This window comes from Fundulus heteroclitus, chromosome 5 (assembly GCF_011125445.2).
Source record: "Fundulus heteroclitus isolate FHET01 chromosome 5, MU-UCD_Fhet_4.1, whole genome shotgun sequence".
In the NCBI taxonomy this organism is placed as follows: domain Eukaryota; kingdom Metazoa; phylum Chordata; class Actinopteri; order Cyprinodontiformes; family Fundulidae; genus Fundulus; species Fundulus heteroclitus.
Window position 1 is genome coordinate 42,842,386 of NC_046365.1, and position 12,871 is coordinate 42,855,256.

General features: G+C 48.3%; 1 protein-coding gene across 6 annotated transcripts in view; it reads right to left on the bottom strand.

Moving 5' to 3' along the window:
- The window catches only part of LOC110366940 (microtubule-associated tumor suppressor 1 homolog), a 51,517-nt gene that overhangs the window by 2,780 nt on the left and 35,866 nt on the right, over positions 1–12,871 (bottom strand). For all 6 annotated transcript variants that reach the window (XM_036137638.1, XM_036137637.1, XM_036137641.1 and 3 more), the window contains 7 exons: positions 10,786–10,871; positions 10,279–10,611; positions 4,334–4,400; positions 2,103–2,226; positions 1,351–1,441; positions 1,139–1,244; positions 995–1,068 (listed from right to left, as the gene is read on the bottom strand). In XM_036137638.1, the coding sequence (XP_035993531.1) occupies positions 995–1,068; positions 1,139–1,244; positions 1,351–1,441; positions 2,103–2,226; positions 4,334–4,400; positions 10,279–10,611; positions 10,786–10,871 (881 nt within the window). The remainder of the gene's footprint in view (positions 1–994; positions 1,069–1,138; positions 1,245–1,350; positions 1,442–2,102; positions 2,227–4,333; positions 4,401–10,278; positions 10,612–10,785; positions 10,872–12,871) is intronic.

The following is a 12,871-nucleotide window of genomic DNA, read 5'->3' on the forward strand; positions in this document are numbered from 1 at the left end:
TTGTAACTTTAGTAATTTGAATTGAATAGTTAAATGTGTACAAACCCTGTAAATAACTGATTTAAATCACTACTTTCACTAAAAAGCGAGCAAAGCATCTTGGGAAATCTTATGGCAGGCGAGGCCACTAAGGACGGTAGCGGTGCATCCTCAGAATTCGGGGAAAAGGAGGACGCATTAGAAGGCTGCATTTTAAGCATCCTCAGAATTTTTGCCAAATGGGAAAGCCTCCGCGCATCGTTGTGACGTTACTGGCCTTAAAATGCGTCTTTCCAAGGACGCAGCCGCCGAATTGAGACGCAGCTATTGACTCACAGGCTCTCTACAACACACTGACGCATTTTATATATATATATAGAGAGAGAGAGAGAGAGAGAGAGAGAGAGAGAGAGAGAGAGAATTAAGACACAGCTAATCTAACCCAGGGCTCAGGAACCTTTAGAGTCTAAAGAACTATTTCTGCCATCAGTCTGTTTGAAACAATGTGTTTATAGTGTACTATGGGAAATTTGTTTAATTTATTTTTTTTAATTAAGGATTTAACAGTTTTTATTATTTAACCAACAGTATTTTTATGTTTAGGTTTAATGCATTTTCTTCAACATCTGATTTTTATAGCAAATGGCATCAAAATGATGGAAAAGTCGTTTGCAACCTATTGACAAAAAGATGCTTTATTTATCTAAAGTAAAATATAAAAAATTATTTCTTCATGGAAATGTTGCATATCTTGCAGAACTAAATGCATCCTAAAGCTAACTATTAAATTATCTTTACATTTAGAAACTTTGAGCGATTCTTTCCCGTATGTTTGGTCTAAGTTCTCAGAGCCAAAGCAGAAGGAGCCACAGGCGGCAGAGCGGATCTATGGGATGGAGGTCTACGTCCCTCTGGACACCAGGTTCTGGTTCTACTGGGTCAGGTGATTAATTCTGGATGACCTTTACTTTGAAGGCCGGCACAGGAAGCAGGCGTGACGCGGTTCCACTCTTACCGTCAGAGACGTCTGGGTCTCGCTCAGGGTTCTCTGCAGAACCTCCAGGTCCGTCTGCTGGTTCCTCTTCAGCTCTGCAACAGAAAACCAGGTTCAGGTTCTGAAAACGAGGAACCGGGACGTCTCCTCGGACCGGAGGATCACCTCTAACGGACGCCTCGTACTCCTGCCTGACCGCCTCCATCGTCTGGCTGTGAGCCTCCTCCTGCCGCCTCCTCTCCGCCTCCTGCTGCCTCCTCAGCTCCTCCACCTGAGCAGCAAAACCAGCCACAGGTCAGGATTCAGCACAGCCGGCCCAGCTCAGGTCCAGTTGGTTCTGCTGCAATCATCAGAGGAAAGGTGATGGAGCTGCTCACCTGCTGCTCCATCAGCAGGCGGCACCTGTCGGCCTCCTCCTGGTAGAGCAGGTGGACCTTGTCCCACTCCTCCTGGTAGAAGCTCTTCAGCCTGAAACCCACAGAGAGACGGCGCCGTTAGAACCAGCAGCGGACCAGACCAGGAACCCAGACGTTTGGGTTCTGGTTCCTATCCAGGCAGCCGGACCCTCCTCTTCCTCAGCCGGCGTCTTGGTGGAGACTGCATGGATGTTCTTGGAGAAGATGAGGTCCAGAAGGCAGCAGATGTGGCTCAGAGGAGAAGATCTGAACCATGGTCCCACCTCCTACCGCTGCAGAACCTGGCTGCTGCTTCTCCACCGAACCTCTGGAGAACGGGTCCATCTGGGTCCATCCGGGTCCATCCGGGTCCATCCGGGTCCATCTGGGTCCATCCGGTCCAGGTTCCTGCTCTGTGGTGGTCCATCTGGATCTGGTCCATCCCAGAGAAACTGGCTGCTCCTCTGGACTTCACGCTTCTTCTCTTCTCCTTGAATTTCCTGCAGATTCCTCAAGCAATCCTGCTTAGTAGGAGGAGAAGGAGGTCCGCTGCACTGAGGGACATCCTGTAGAACATCCTGTAGAACATCCTGTAGAAGCGGTTCTACCTGAACATCTCTGATCCTCTCAGACTCAGAAGCTTCTGGACTAAATGGACCTTCAGAATGAAAACAAGCTGGTAGCTCTGAGCAAACCTGCAGCAAAGCGTCTGGTTCCACGTCAGAGACTCTCACCTGTTCTCCAGCTCCACCAGCTCCTCCTGGTGCTGCTCCTCCGTCCGCTTCAAGGCCTCCTCCAGGTTGGCCCTCGCCTCCTCCTTCTCCGCCTGCAGACTCTGGCAGCATTGTGACGAGGCGGCTGGAGGGGAAGAGGAGCTCAGCGTTAAGGTTGCTGGGAATCAGACGAGCCGACATTCCTGAGGAGTTCTTCCTGCAGCAGACGTGAGATCCAGCCCTCACACATCTGCCCACCGTCAGCGCCGCGGCATGCAGCATTCCTCTCAGAGGTGCAAGCACATGCAGGCCTCCTCCACCTCCTCCTCCTCCACCTCCTCCACCTCCACCTCCTCCTCCTCCTCCACCCAGCAGCACGCCGAGCGCCAACGCTTTCACACATCCAGGTTTTCATGCAGCTGGGAATCCGCCTGGGTTCTGAGGTCTGGACCACGCATCTGCAGCGCTTTGGGTCCGGATCAGCGCCGTCGGAGGCAGCAGCAGCTGGCAGCAGCTGGCAGCAGCAGAGACAGCAGCTGCTGCCAGCTGCTGCTAGCCTGAATGAGGCTCTGTGTGGACGCCTGTCCCAGAGCCGATGGCAGCTGACGGCCGCTCAGACACAACGTCCTTAACCCGGACCCGGCCGCCCGGCGCCGGTTCTGATGGAGCGTTTACAGGTTTGGCTGATCGGAGCAGCCAGAGGTGGATACTTTCTAACAAACGGACATGAACGACTCCAGAGAAACGTCCTCCCAGGCGCTGATCCAGCCGTTTTAAAACTGTTGGTGATTTTAGGCTCCAGTTAATAGAAATATCTGAAGCAGATATGAACTTCTACTAGAGCCCCCCTCCCTCTGGTAAAGCTGCTCTTGGTTATTAACGGGACACGTCTGGCTTTTATTAGCGGACCTGAACGCACCGTCCCCCACAGTGAAGCACGGTGGAGGCAGCATCATGCTGAGGGAAGCAGGTCAGAGCTGCTGGGAGATGGATGGAGATACATCAGGACCATCCTGCAGGAGAACCTGAGTCTGAGCAGGAGGTCCACCTCCCAGCAGGAGAACCAGCCTGAGGTATTATGGGATGTTTAGACCAGAGCAGATGATGGCCTAGTCAAAGTCACAGGCTTTGGTACTGTGCTGCTCTGCTCTATTTCAGAACTGTGGAAAGCTCTGCAGGGTGTGAAAACTTTAGTGTTTGTGTAGAAACAGCTGAGTTTGTGTTGCTGCTGTGTTGACATGAAACATGAACCCAGTTACGTAACGGCATGCAGGCGGCAGCGCCGTCGGTTCCAGTAAACCGGGCCCAGCGGGGTTCTGGCTCTGGCTGCAGGTTGAAGCGTCTGCCAAACGGCGCCACGCCTCAGACACGCAGCAGAACCTCAGCTGCTGTCTGGGTGAACCATCAGGAGAACCGGGTCTCTCCAGCGTCGCTCCTGAACCAGGATAATAAAGCTTAGAACAAACTGTGGAACCTGACCGGGTTATTTCTGCTGCCTGGTTCTGATGGATCCGGTTCTGATGGATCCGGTTCTGATGGATCCGGTTTCCCACCAGTCACATCAGTCTGGGCTCAGCGACCTTCTGCAGGACAACCAGACGCTGCAGCAGCCGAGCCGACACTCAGATCCTCAGCAGCGTTCTATTTTATTATAATTATTTCATACAATTTATTTAGAGTGTTTTCTTTGTCAGTTTGTCATCTTTTTAAAATAATCCACAGTTTTTTACTCTGAACGGTTGAATCACTAAATCTGCTGTTCTGTCTCTGTTCTCTCTGGACATTTATTGCCAACATTTATTTAAATGTCTTATTTAAGCCGATTAACCTGATGGAAACTTTTTCAAAAGAAAAACTAAAGAGAAAACGTCTTCTATGGAAGATTGGTCTGCTGTTGTATTAATAAATAATATTTTACCTGATTGCAGTCGTGGGGGTTCTATTTTAATGTATTTATCTGCATTAATTCTGTCGTTCTGAAACTCAACTTCTCTCTGATCAGAAACTGGATGTGAGCTTTTTCAGAATAAAAGCCTCTGATGTTTTAAAGCGGTGTCGTGTTTGAATCCTGCGTCGCTGCTGCTGATGTTCATGTCACCAGCAGCTGATAAACCTGCAGGTCACGGCCTGCGTGCAGCAGCTGCACCGCGGCCATTATCAGTAAACGTTGAGCAGCCGTTGCCCTGCGGCGGCGCTGAAATGCAAATAAAGGGATGGAGGGCGGATCCTGCTGACGAGTAGGAAAAGCTCACCCAGCTCCTCTCTGAGCCTGGCCAGCTCCGCCGACAGCTCCTTCCTCTGCTTCACCGTCTCTTCTCTCTGCAGAGAAAACAGAGACGAGCTGCAGAATCACACAATCTGAATGTTTGCATCCACAGAAAATGCTTCCATGTTATTTAGCATTAGTGCGCTGAGATGCTCACTAATGCTAATTTATATCATAATTACACAGAGAGAAAAACAACGACAGCTACATTGTTTTATTTATCAGACATCTCGTTGTTGTGGCTAAAATATTCCCATAGATAAGAATATTTGACAGATAATATTTTATCTGACAAGGAGATATTATCTGAAGCTCTGTATTCCTTCAGCGATCAGATGGCTGATAAATCTTTGTTTAACTTTCCAAAATAAACTTCAACAAAAGCAGTAATTTCACTTGTGTTGCTCTAAATCTAGTAATTTATACTGAAAACATAAACTGTTTGTTCTGAAACATGTATTTATTTTGATAATAAAGTCTATAAAGAACAATATATTGTTTGATAACCCTCATTTTAGTGTAATTTACCTTTAGCCTGCTTTAGATTAGCCTAGCTAATCTCAGGTTATCCACGGTTCAGTTTAGCTAACTACCCAAAGTATAATTTAGAAGTCTTTGCCTCTTAATAAAGTTAATTAGAAAACCATTTTTTATATTGGTTCAACTTTAGTTTAGCTTTGTTGAGTCTATCTTATTTTAATCCAGTTCTACATTAGCATTAATTAGCTTAGTTAGTCCACCTCAGCCTCTTTTACCCAGATTTTTGTTATTCTACCCGTTAGCTTAGCTCAGTTTAGCCTACATTAGCTTAGATCATATTAAATAGCTTTATTTTAGCTTTGTTTAACCAACCTGTAGCTCATCTTGGCCTAAACATTTTATCTTTTAGTTCTCTTCATATTATTAAAGTTTATTTACTTAGTTTCTCTTAATTTAGTTAAGTTTACCTCGGCCTGGCTCATTAAACCTGCCTTAACTCATCTTATTTTAGCTTGAGCTAGCTTTGTTTTGGTTAGTTTTGTCTTCCTGGACTCGTTCTAATTTACTGAGTTTATCTTTGCCCACCTTGACCTGGTTATTTCAGTTTAATTTAGCTTCACTTTGTTTAGCTTGCTTATCTCATCTTAGATTAACTTTAGTTCAAACAGAAAGCAAACATTTAACCTAATGCAATCCTTCTGAAGATAGATTATATAAAATTAGATGCATTAGAGAAATAATCCTCTACCAGCAGATTAAATTCTTTTTTTAATTATTATTTTGTGTCTTTAATATCTAAAAATGCTAAAAAGGCTAAAAAAAAAAAAAAAAAATAAAAAAAAAAAAAAAAAATAATAATAATAATAATAATAATAATAATAATAATAATAATAATAATAATTCGGCTGCCAGGTCATATTTAGTGGGTCTTTAATCTTGGTTTTGAGTTTGTTTTAAATAATCTGAGATAAATCTGTTTATTTACCTGGTCAGGTACTGGATTAGACAGACATTTAGTGTAAAAGCATCTTAAATTTAAAGAGAAACGTCTGACAGGTTTGCCCTCTGACCTCTGACCGTCCTGTCAGAGTCTGACGGCTTAATGTTCGTTTCCACAGCAGAGCCTGAATCCACCGTCTCTGTTTACACAACACCTCCACGCCGTCGACCCGACCCGCAGAACTGCTTTCAGCTGCAGCGGGTTTCCCCGCACTCCAGATCAGAGACTCGTGACGCGCCGTCAGCCGCTCTTTACTGCTTAAAGGACGAGGAAATTCCTTTTGTTCAGGAGGAAACCTTCCTGCTGCAGAACCAGTGAGGCGAGAGCCGGATCAGCAGAACCGTCCGACCGGCGCACTCTGGCTCGTAAACACTCGGACCGCCACACGCCGGCGCCGAGCCGCACATCTGCATCGGGTTTCCTCTGAAATCCCACAGCAGCGGGGGGGGAAGCGTGTCCAGAGAGGAGCGTGAAGGTCTGGATGTGGAGAGGAATAAAACTCAGATAACAGAGGAAGGAGCAGCGGTTCCTGCGGTTCCTGCGGTTCCTGCGGTTCCTGCGGTCCGGCTCCAGTCAGCCGGCTCGGTTCTCACAGACACACGTTACACCTGGAAACACCTGGAAACCTGAGGAGATCCGTCCCCCTCAGTGGTTAGAGCAGGGGGCTCACGTCCTGGAAAGGTTCTCGGTTCAAATCCAGGTCTGAATGACACTCTGGGTTCCTGAGTGAGACCCTGACCCCCAGAATGCTCCCCGGGGGGGGGGGGCCCAGTGGCCCTCTGCCCCGGGGGGGCGGGTTAAATGCCCCCAGTGGACCGCATGTCCACCAGGCTGAGAAGACGTGATTAATCTCCTCCAGAGAAACACGGAGCAGATTCAGACCCACCTTGCGTTTCCTCCGGCGCCGGTGCTGGAGGCTCTGACCGGACCCGGTCTGGGGTTTACTCTCCGTGGAGCCCATGCTTCAGGGACACACCACACAGCTGCTCTCCTTCCTCTCCTCTGCTGTCTGGAGCTAAGGGGCTGCTCCTCCCCCTCGGTACCTGTCCCTCCTCCTCCTCCTGCTGCTGGGAGCCAACGCTGGACGCAGGAACGCCGGTCCTTCACGCTCCGCCTTCTTTCCACTCCCCTCCCTTCAGACAAACCGGCGGATCTGCATTGATCTCATTCCTGGCTCCTCCTTTAGCCTTTAATCGTTTTGTTCACAGTATTTTCTGTCAGACCTGTGAGGGGAAGACTGCAGGGATGGAAACTGGTCTGAGGGATTAGTCCATGAGAAACGTCCCCGTTGGTCCAAATGATTCAGGAAGTCCTTCATCCACCTTCTCAACCTCAGATTCAGGTCATTCCATGATAACTTTATTTATAAAACGCTTAAAAACAGCCACGGCTGGACAGCTGTAAACTATAAGCTCGTTAAAGAACGATAAGAACGGCTCAGCAACGATAAAAGATCAAAACCAGGAAAAACAAACAAACTACGTCTCGCTGTCGAAAGCCGAAGAATAAAAACAGGTTTTAAGACCAGTTTTAAATTCAGACGGTGAAGCAGCGTCTCTAAGGCGCAGGAGGAGGTTCCTCCTCCATCAGAACCTGAGGGGAACCAGAAGGTCAGCAGAGATGAAGAAGCTCAGAGCCGTCTTACCTCTCCCATCTACGCGTTACCTCTCCTCCAACCATCTACCAGACGTTCCCCTCTGCAGGGATCCGTCAGCTCAGCCCATTAAGGCTGGAATGCAGATGGACCAGAAGTTCTCCAGCTTTTAACTTCTGGTTCAGCCACACGTTTATGCCTCTGCCCACAGAAAGAGAAACCAAGCTGCTCATCAGGAGGACATTAAAGCCCAGCAGACGTTCCTGCATCAAGAACCACGCTTTCTCCATCGCCGTGGTTCTAACGGGCCTAAACCAGCTTCTTCAGGTCAGTTCTGCTGGTGGCAGATTCCCCTGAACCGAAGAACCGAAGAGAGAAACAACAACGCCTCCATGCCCCCCCCCTGCAGGGAACCAGCCACCTTCCAGCAGATTAGATAAGACTTTACTCAGAGAAAACACGCTGCTGCATTCCTGCTCCTCCTGCAGCTCCACGCTGAGCCGCCCGGTTCTCCGGGTTCTCCGGGTTCTCCAGAATCAATCAGGAAGGCCGTCCCGGCAGACGGAGGAATTCTAAGTATTAACGTACGTTGAGTTACACGCGCTGAGATAAGGATCGTCCCTGCCGCGCGTGGCGGTGACGCCTGGACGCTTAAATAAACGCAGATAGTGTTAGCGCTCAGTCTGAGAGCCACAGACGGCTGACGGGGAACCAAGCCAGAGGAACGTGACTGAAAGCCCTGAGGGATCGATTAGTGCAGCTGTCTGAGTGATTATTCACACCGAGGAGCTCAGAACGACACCAGGAGGAGCCCAGAACCCGGAGCAGAACACGCTGCAACAGGAAACAGCTCCGAGGAACGCTTTTAAACCCAAACCTTCGTCTGTGAGCCGGTTTTTATTGCTCCTCTGCTCTGAGAGCAAATATTTACCAAAGAGCTTCAACGTCCAGGACCTGAGGACTGACATCCTGCTCCAGGCCCAACCTCGGCCTCCGCAGCTCTGCAGCAGGAAAACCCGACCGCAGCGACTCTCCGGACCGGACCAGGACTCAGAACCCAGACTCAGAGTCGACGTTCTGCGTCGCTCCTGCTATACGGCAGAGAGAGAACCCTGCATAGGATGGTGAGAGGAGCTGAGGGCGTCAGAAGAACGGGTCAGAACCTCTCCATGAACGCCTCCATGGTCCTCCTGACCTGCTACGATATGTGGAGCAACAGTCAGAACCAGAACCCACGCACAGCTCCCCGCCTCAGGCTGATTACTGCGTTATTTTATTTCAGTTCCTGCCCCATGAGAAATGCTGCATCATTTTGTTTATATGCCAAAGAGAAACTAAATAATCTGAATTAAATAAAGATTTAAACCAATTATCTTCAGTTAATCAGAGGAACACAGAAATATCTCAGAATTATTTAACTTCCGTTTGGAGGCTCTAAAATAATCATATTTGAATCTTCAGAGCAAACCGGGTCTTTGCAGAAGAACTGGGCTGAAACTGAGAAAATAGATAAAACCCAAATGAGAACGTGATGGAGGAAGGAGGTTCTTGAAGCAGAACATCTCAGCGAGTCGTCTGCATCATGTCACATTTCAGGAGCTGGTTTCTGGGCGAGGACGGACGTCTCCGCTGCCCTGGGAACAGAAACCCGTCCGATCAGGTTCTGGCGCCGTAATTACAGCCTGCCGCCTCGGTTCAGACCGCTGGAGGGGAGGGAGGAGGACCAGCAGATACCTGATGGTTTCCCCACAGCGCCGGTGAGACCAAGCCCAAACAATTCACCTCATCAGCAGACCAGAACCATCAAACCAGAACCAGCAGATCAGAACTAGCAGGCGACAGAAAGCGGTTCTTTTCTTTGGGAACATCTTTTAGAGACACGGCTGAGTCTGAGGTTCTGGATCCAGTTGAATTTACCAGGACAGAACCAACTGGGCTGCTGCAACCTGGGCCTGAACCAGAACCTGCGGTGGCCAAGAAAGCTCACCAGTGACCAAACTGCTAAAAGACAAACTTTCAGGCCAGAGGTGGCGCTAGAGAGCCGCTCCTGAGGGACGGCCGGATGAAGCGAGAGGTGATGGACCCTCAGTACCGAGGGGCTTCTCCAGCCTGCCGAGCTGAAAACTGAAGTTCTGCATCTATAGCAGGCAGAGGTGGTGGAAGCTAACAGGCTAGCTAACCAACTAACTAATGCGCTAGCAAACAGGCTAGCTAACCAACTAACTAATGCGCTAGCAAACAGGCTAGCTAACCAACTAACTAATGCGCTAGCTAACAGGCTAGCTAACCAACTAGCTAACGAGCTAGCTAACAGGCTAGTTAACCAACTAGCTGACGCGCTAGCAAACAGTCTAGCTAACCAGCTAGCTAACATGCTAGCTAACCAACTAACTAATGCGCTAGCTAACAGGCTAGCTCACACGCTAGCTAACAGGCTACATAACCAACTAGCTAACAGGCTAGCTAACAAGCTAGCTGACATGCTAACTAGGCAGACCCAGAACAACAACACCAGAGAAGCTCAGGAACAAATCATCCTAGAAGCTTCTGCACAGCTGAGAACGTTCCACGTTCTGCTCGGTTCTTGGCGGGTCACAGCCGACCCGGTGCCGACCCGGTGGACGGACACACCCTGGGTCAAAGCCCAGTTAGGGGAACTACTACCAGCGCCAGCCCATTAATGGCCGACCCTGTCAGAACCTCCTGTAGGCTGTAACTCCATCAGCAGTTCCTCAGGCCCTCTGAGAGTTTGTTTGGACCGGGGCAGCTTTCCCTCCCAGGTTCAGCCCAGCTGGTGGTTCTGGACCGGTCCAGAGGTCCGTTTCTTTAAGAAAGGACTGTAAACATGAGCAGATACCTCAGAGAAGAGATGCTGGATGACGGCAGCCAGAGCCTCCACCTTCCGGTTCCCCTGGACCAGCAGCCGCCTCAGCTGGACCACGGCCTGGTTCCGCTTCTCCGCCTGCTCTTTGTTCTGGTTCTGTTTAACCGTGCCGGCTGGCGCCGCCGGTCCGGGTCGGGTCGGATGCTGAAGCCTGGGCCCGTGTTTAGGGCTGGTCCGTGACCCGGTTCTGGCTTTGTGTCCTGGACCAGTGGGTCCAGTGTATCCGGACGTAGGGCTGGAGCCATCGGGGGATTGGACCGGGAGCGCTGGTTCTGCTGGGGAGTTGGCGTTCAGAACATCTGGTACCTGAGGACAAGAGCACAGAAAACACTGACAGCTGAGAGGAAGCAGAGATGGGTCCAGTAGAACGGTTCTGTTCTGATGAACGCAGAGCCGAGCTAAAGGAGCGGTCCGTTTCCATCAGAACCACAGCTTAAGATGCTGCAGCTTGAATTTTAAACGCAGAGAGAGCTGACGTACCGGTTCTGGAGCAGGCAGCGGCTGGTTCTGCTGGTTCTGCTGGTTCTGCTGGGAGCCGGTACCGGCGGGTCTCTTGTTTTTGTCCACTGAAAGAGAACGACGAGCCGTTAGGGTCCGAGCGGCAGGAACCACGTTCAGCATGGCGTCCACACAGACCCGAACAGCACGGATCCGTCCGGCGCCGTGAGGCACGCCCTCAGACTGTTCCAGGCTCACACAGATGCATGATGGGAGACTGAGGTAATGATGCACCCTGGACGGACATTAAGGAGTCCATTAGCAGAACCATTAGCGCTGCTCTGAATCCCCTCTCCATTTACCCATCGACCGTCGGCTCCTCGGCTTCGGATCGGGCCCCGGTTCCCCGACTGGACGCAGAACTGCAGCCGTCGGCACAAAGCCGGGCTTTTATGGGTCGGCGGCACCGAGCCGGATCACAGATTTCTGCTCTGATGGTTAATTAATCCCAGTTAATGACATGAAAGCTGATCATTTATTTGGTCCTGCTGAAGGATCAGAGCTTTAAATGTTCTGAAGCAGCTGATTGGATCAGAACCGAACAAACCAGCACAGCTAAAGCTAAATGCTAGTTTAGTATGGAGTCTAAATTAATAAACGTTTGACTAATTTACTGTTTTTGCTTTTCGTCACATTTGGATTTTTCAGATCAATAAACCAGAATCAGACAAAAATCACCTGAGAAAATAAAATATTAAATCCATCTGAAGCAGCCTGGTTCTGCCTGGTTCTGCCTGGTTCTGCCTGGTTCTGTCTGGTTAACCCGTTTTCTGTCCAGCTCTGTTCACGTCTCTGACCCGAACTGAACCAAGAACTCACCTAAACAGAACCGGCCTCCAGAAAACCGGACCTGATGGCAGCTGTTTCTGCTGAGGGAGGAGCAGTTAAACAGGGGGGGGGGATACTTTTCACACAAAGTCATAGATCCCCCATAATAAATTATTTACAGCTTTTTGTTTTACTCAGGTTCTCTTAGTCTCATTTTATTATTATTATTATTATTATTGACATTATTATTATTATCATTATTATTATTATTATTATTATTATTATTATTATTAACATTATTATTATTATCATTATTATCATTATTATTATTATTATTATTATTATTATTATTAACAACAGGAGTTTGTTGATCTGAACCATGTAAGTGGGACAAAACAGCAAAAACGGCATTTCTGTGTTTTCCTTGTAACACATTCAGACATTTTATCTAAACTTTTGGCTCCTATTAATAAATTCTGCAGCCTCTGAAAGGACAGAAGAAATTTCAGCCGCTTTAAATTAGAGAGAAATAAAAGCATCTATATAAACTGTTTCTGTGGGCTGGGACTAATTACTGAAGAGCTTTTTATATTTTATCATCTGAGGCGAACAGCGCCCCCTGCTGGCGACCACTGAGCAGCACAACAACAACCTGCTGTTTCTGTACTTTGATCCGTTTATGATCAACATAAAACAAACCGTAAAGTTTATTCCTTAATGACAGATTTATCTCTGGTTCCGCCTGAGGAGCGCCGGGCTTCTGTATCGGGTCGGAACCGGACCGTTTCACCACATTCAGTGGAGGAGCAGGAGAGGACGGGTCGGTCCACCAGAAACACACAAAGCTTTTCGTTTGTTCTGTTCAGAGATGATTTTATCCTGAACAAAGAAACATGCATAAATCTGCTCAGCAGGAACCAGAATCTAGAATTATTATTATTATTATTATTATTATTATTATTATTATTATTACAGGTTTCCAAACCATGAAGAACTGCTGACTCTGCAAACTGCAAGAACTTCCTCCTGTTATCGGGACACGTTCATCTTTCATCCTGTTTAATTAAATCCTTCAGAGCTGAGCTTATTTCTATAATTAATTCAGATATTTAGTGTCGCCTCTGGAGTTAAAATACACAAACAGCATCTGATTGAAAATCTGAGTGAAAATATGAAGTTCTGAGGGAAAATCCTGATCCCGCTCCCATTTCCTTCCAGTCAGACAGTTTTTACTGTGATCTTTGCAAAGTCTAAATATAAACAGCGAAGCTCCCTCAGAAAGCCCTGATAGTCAAAATGT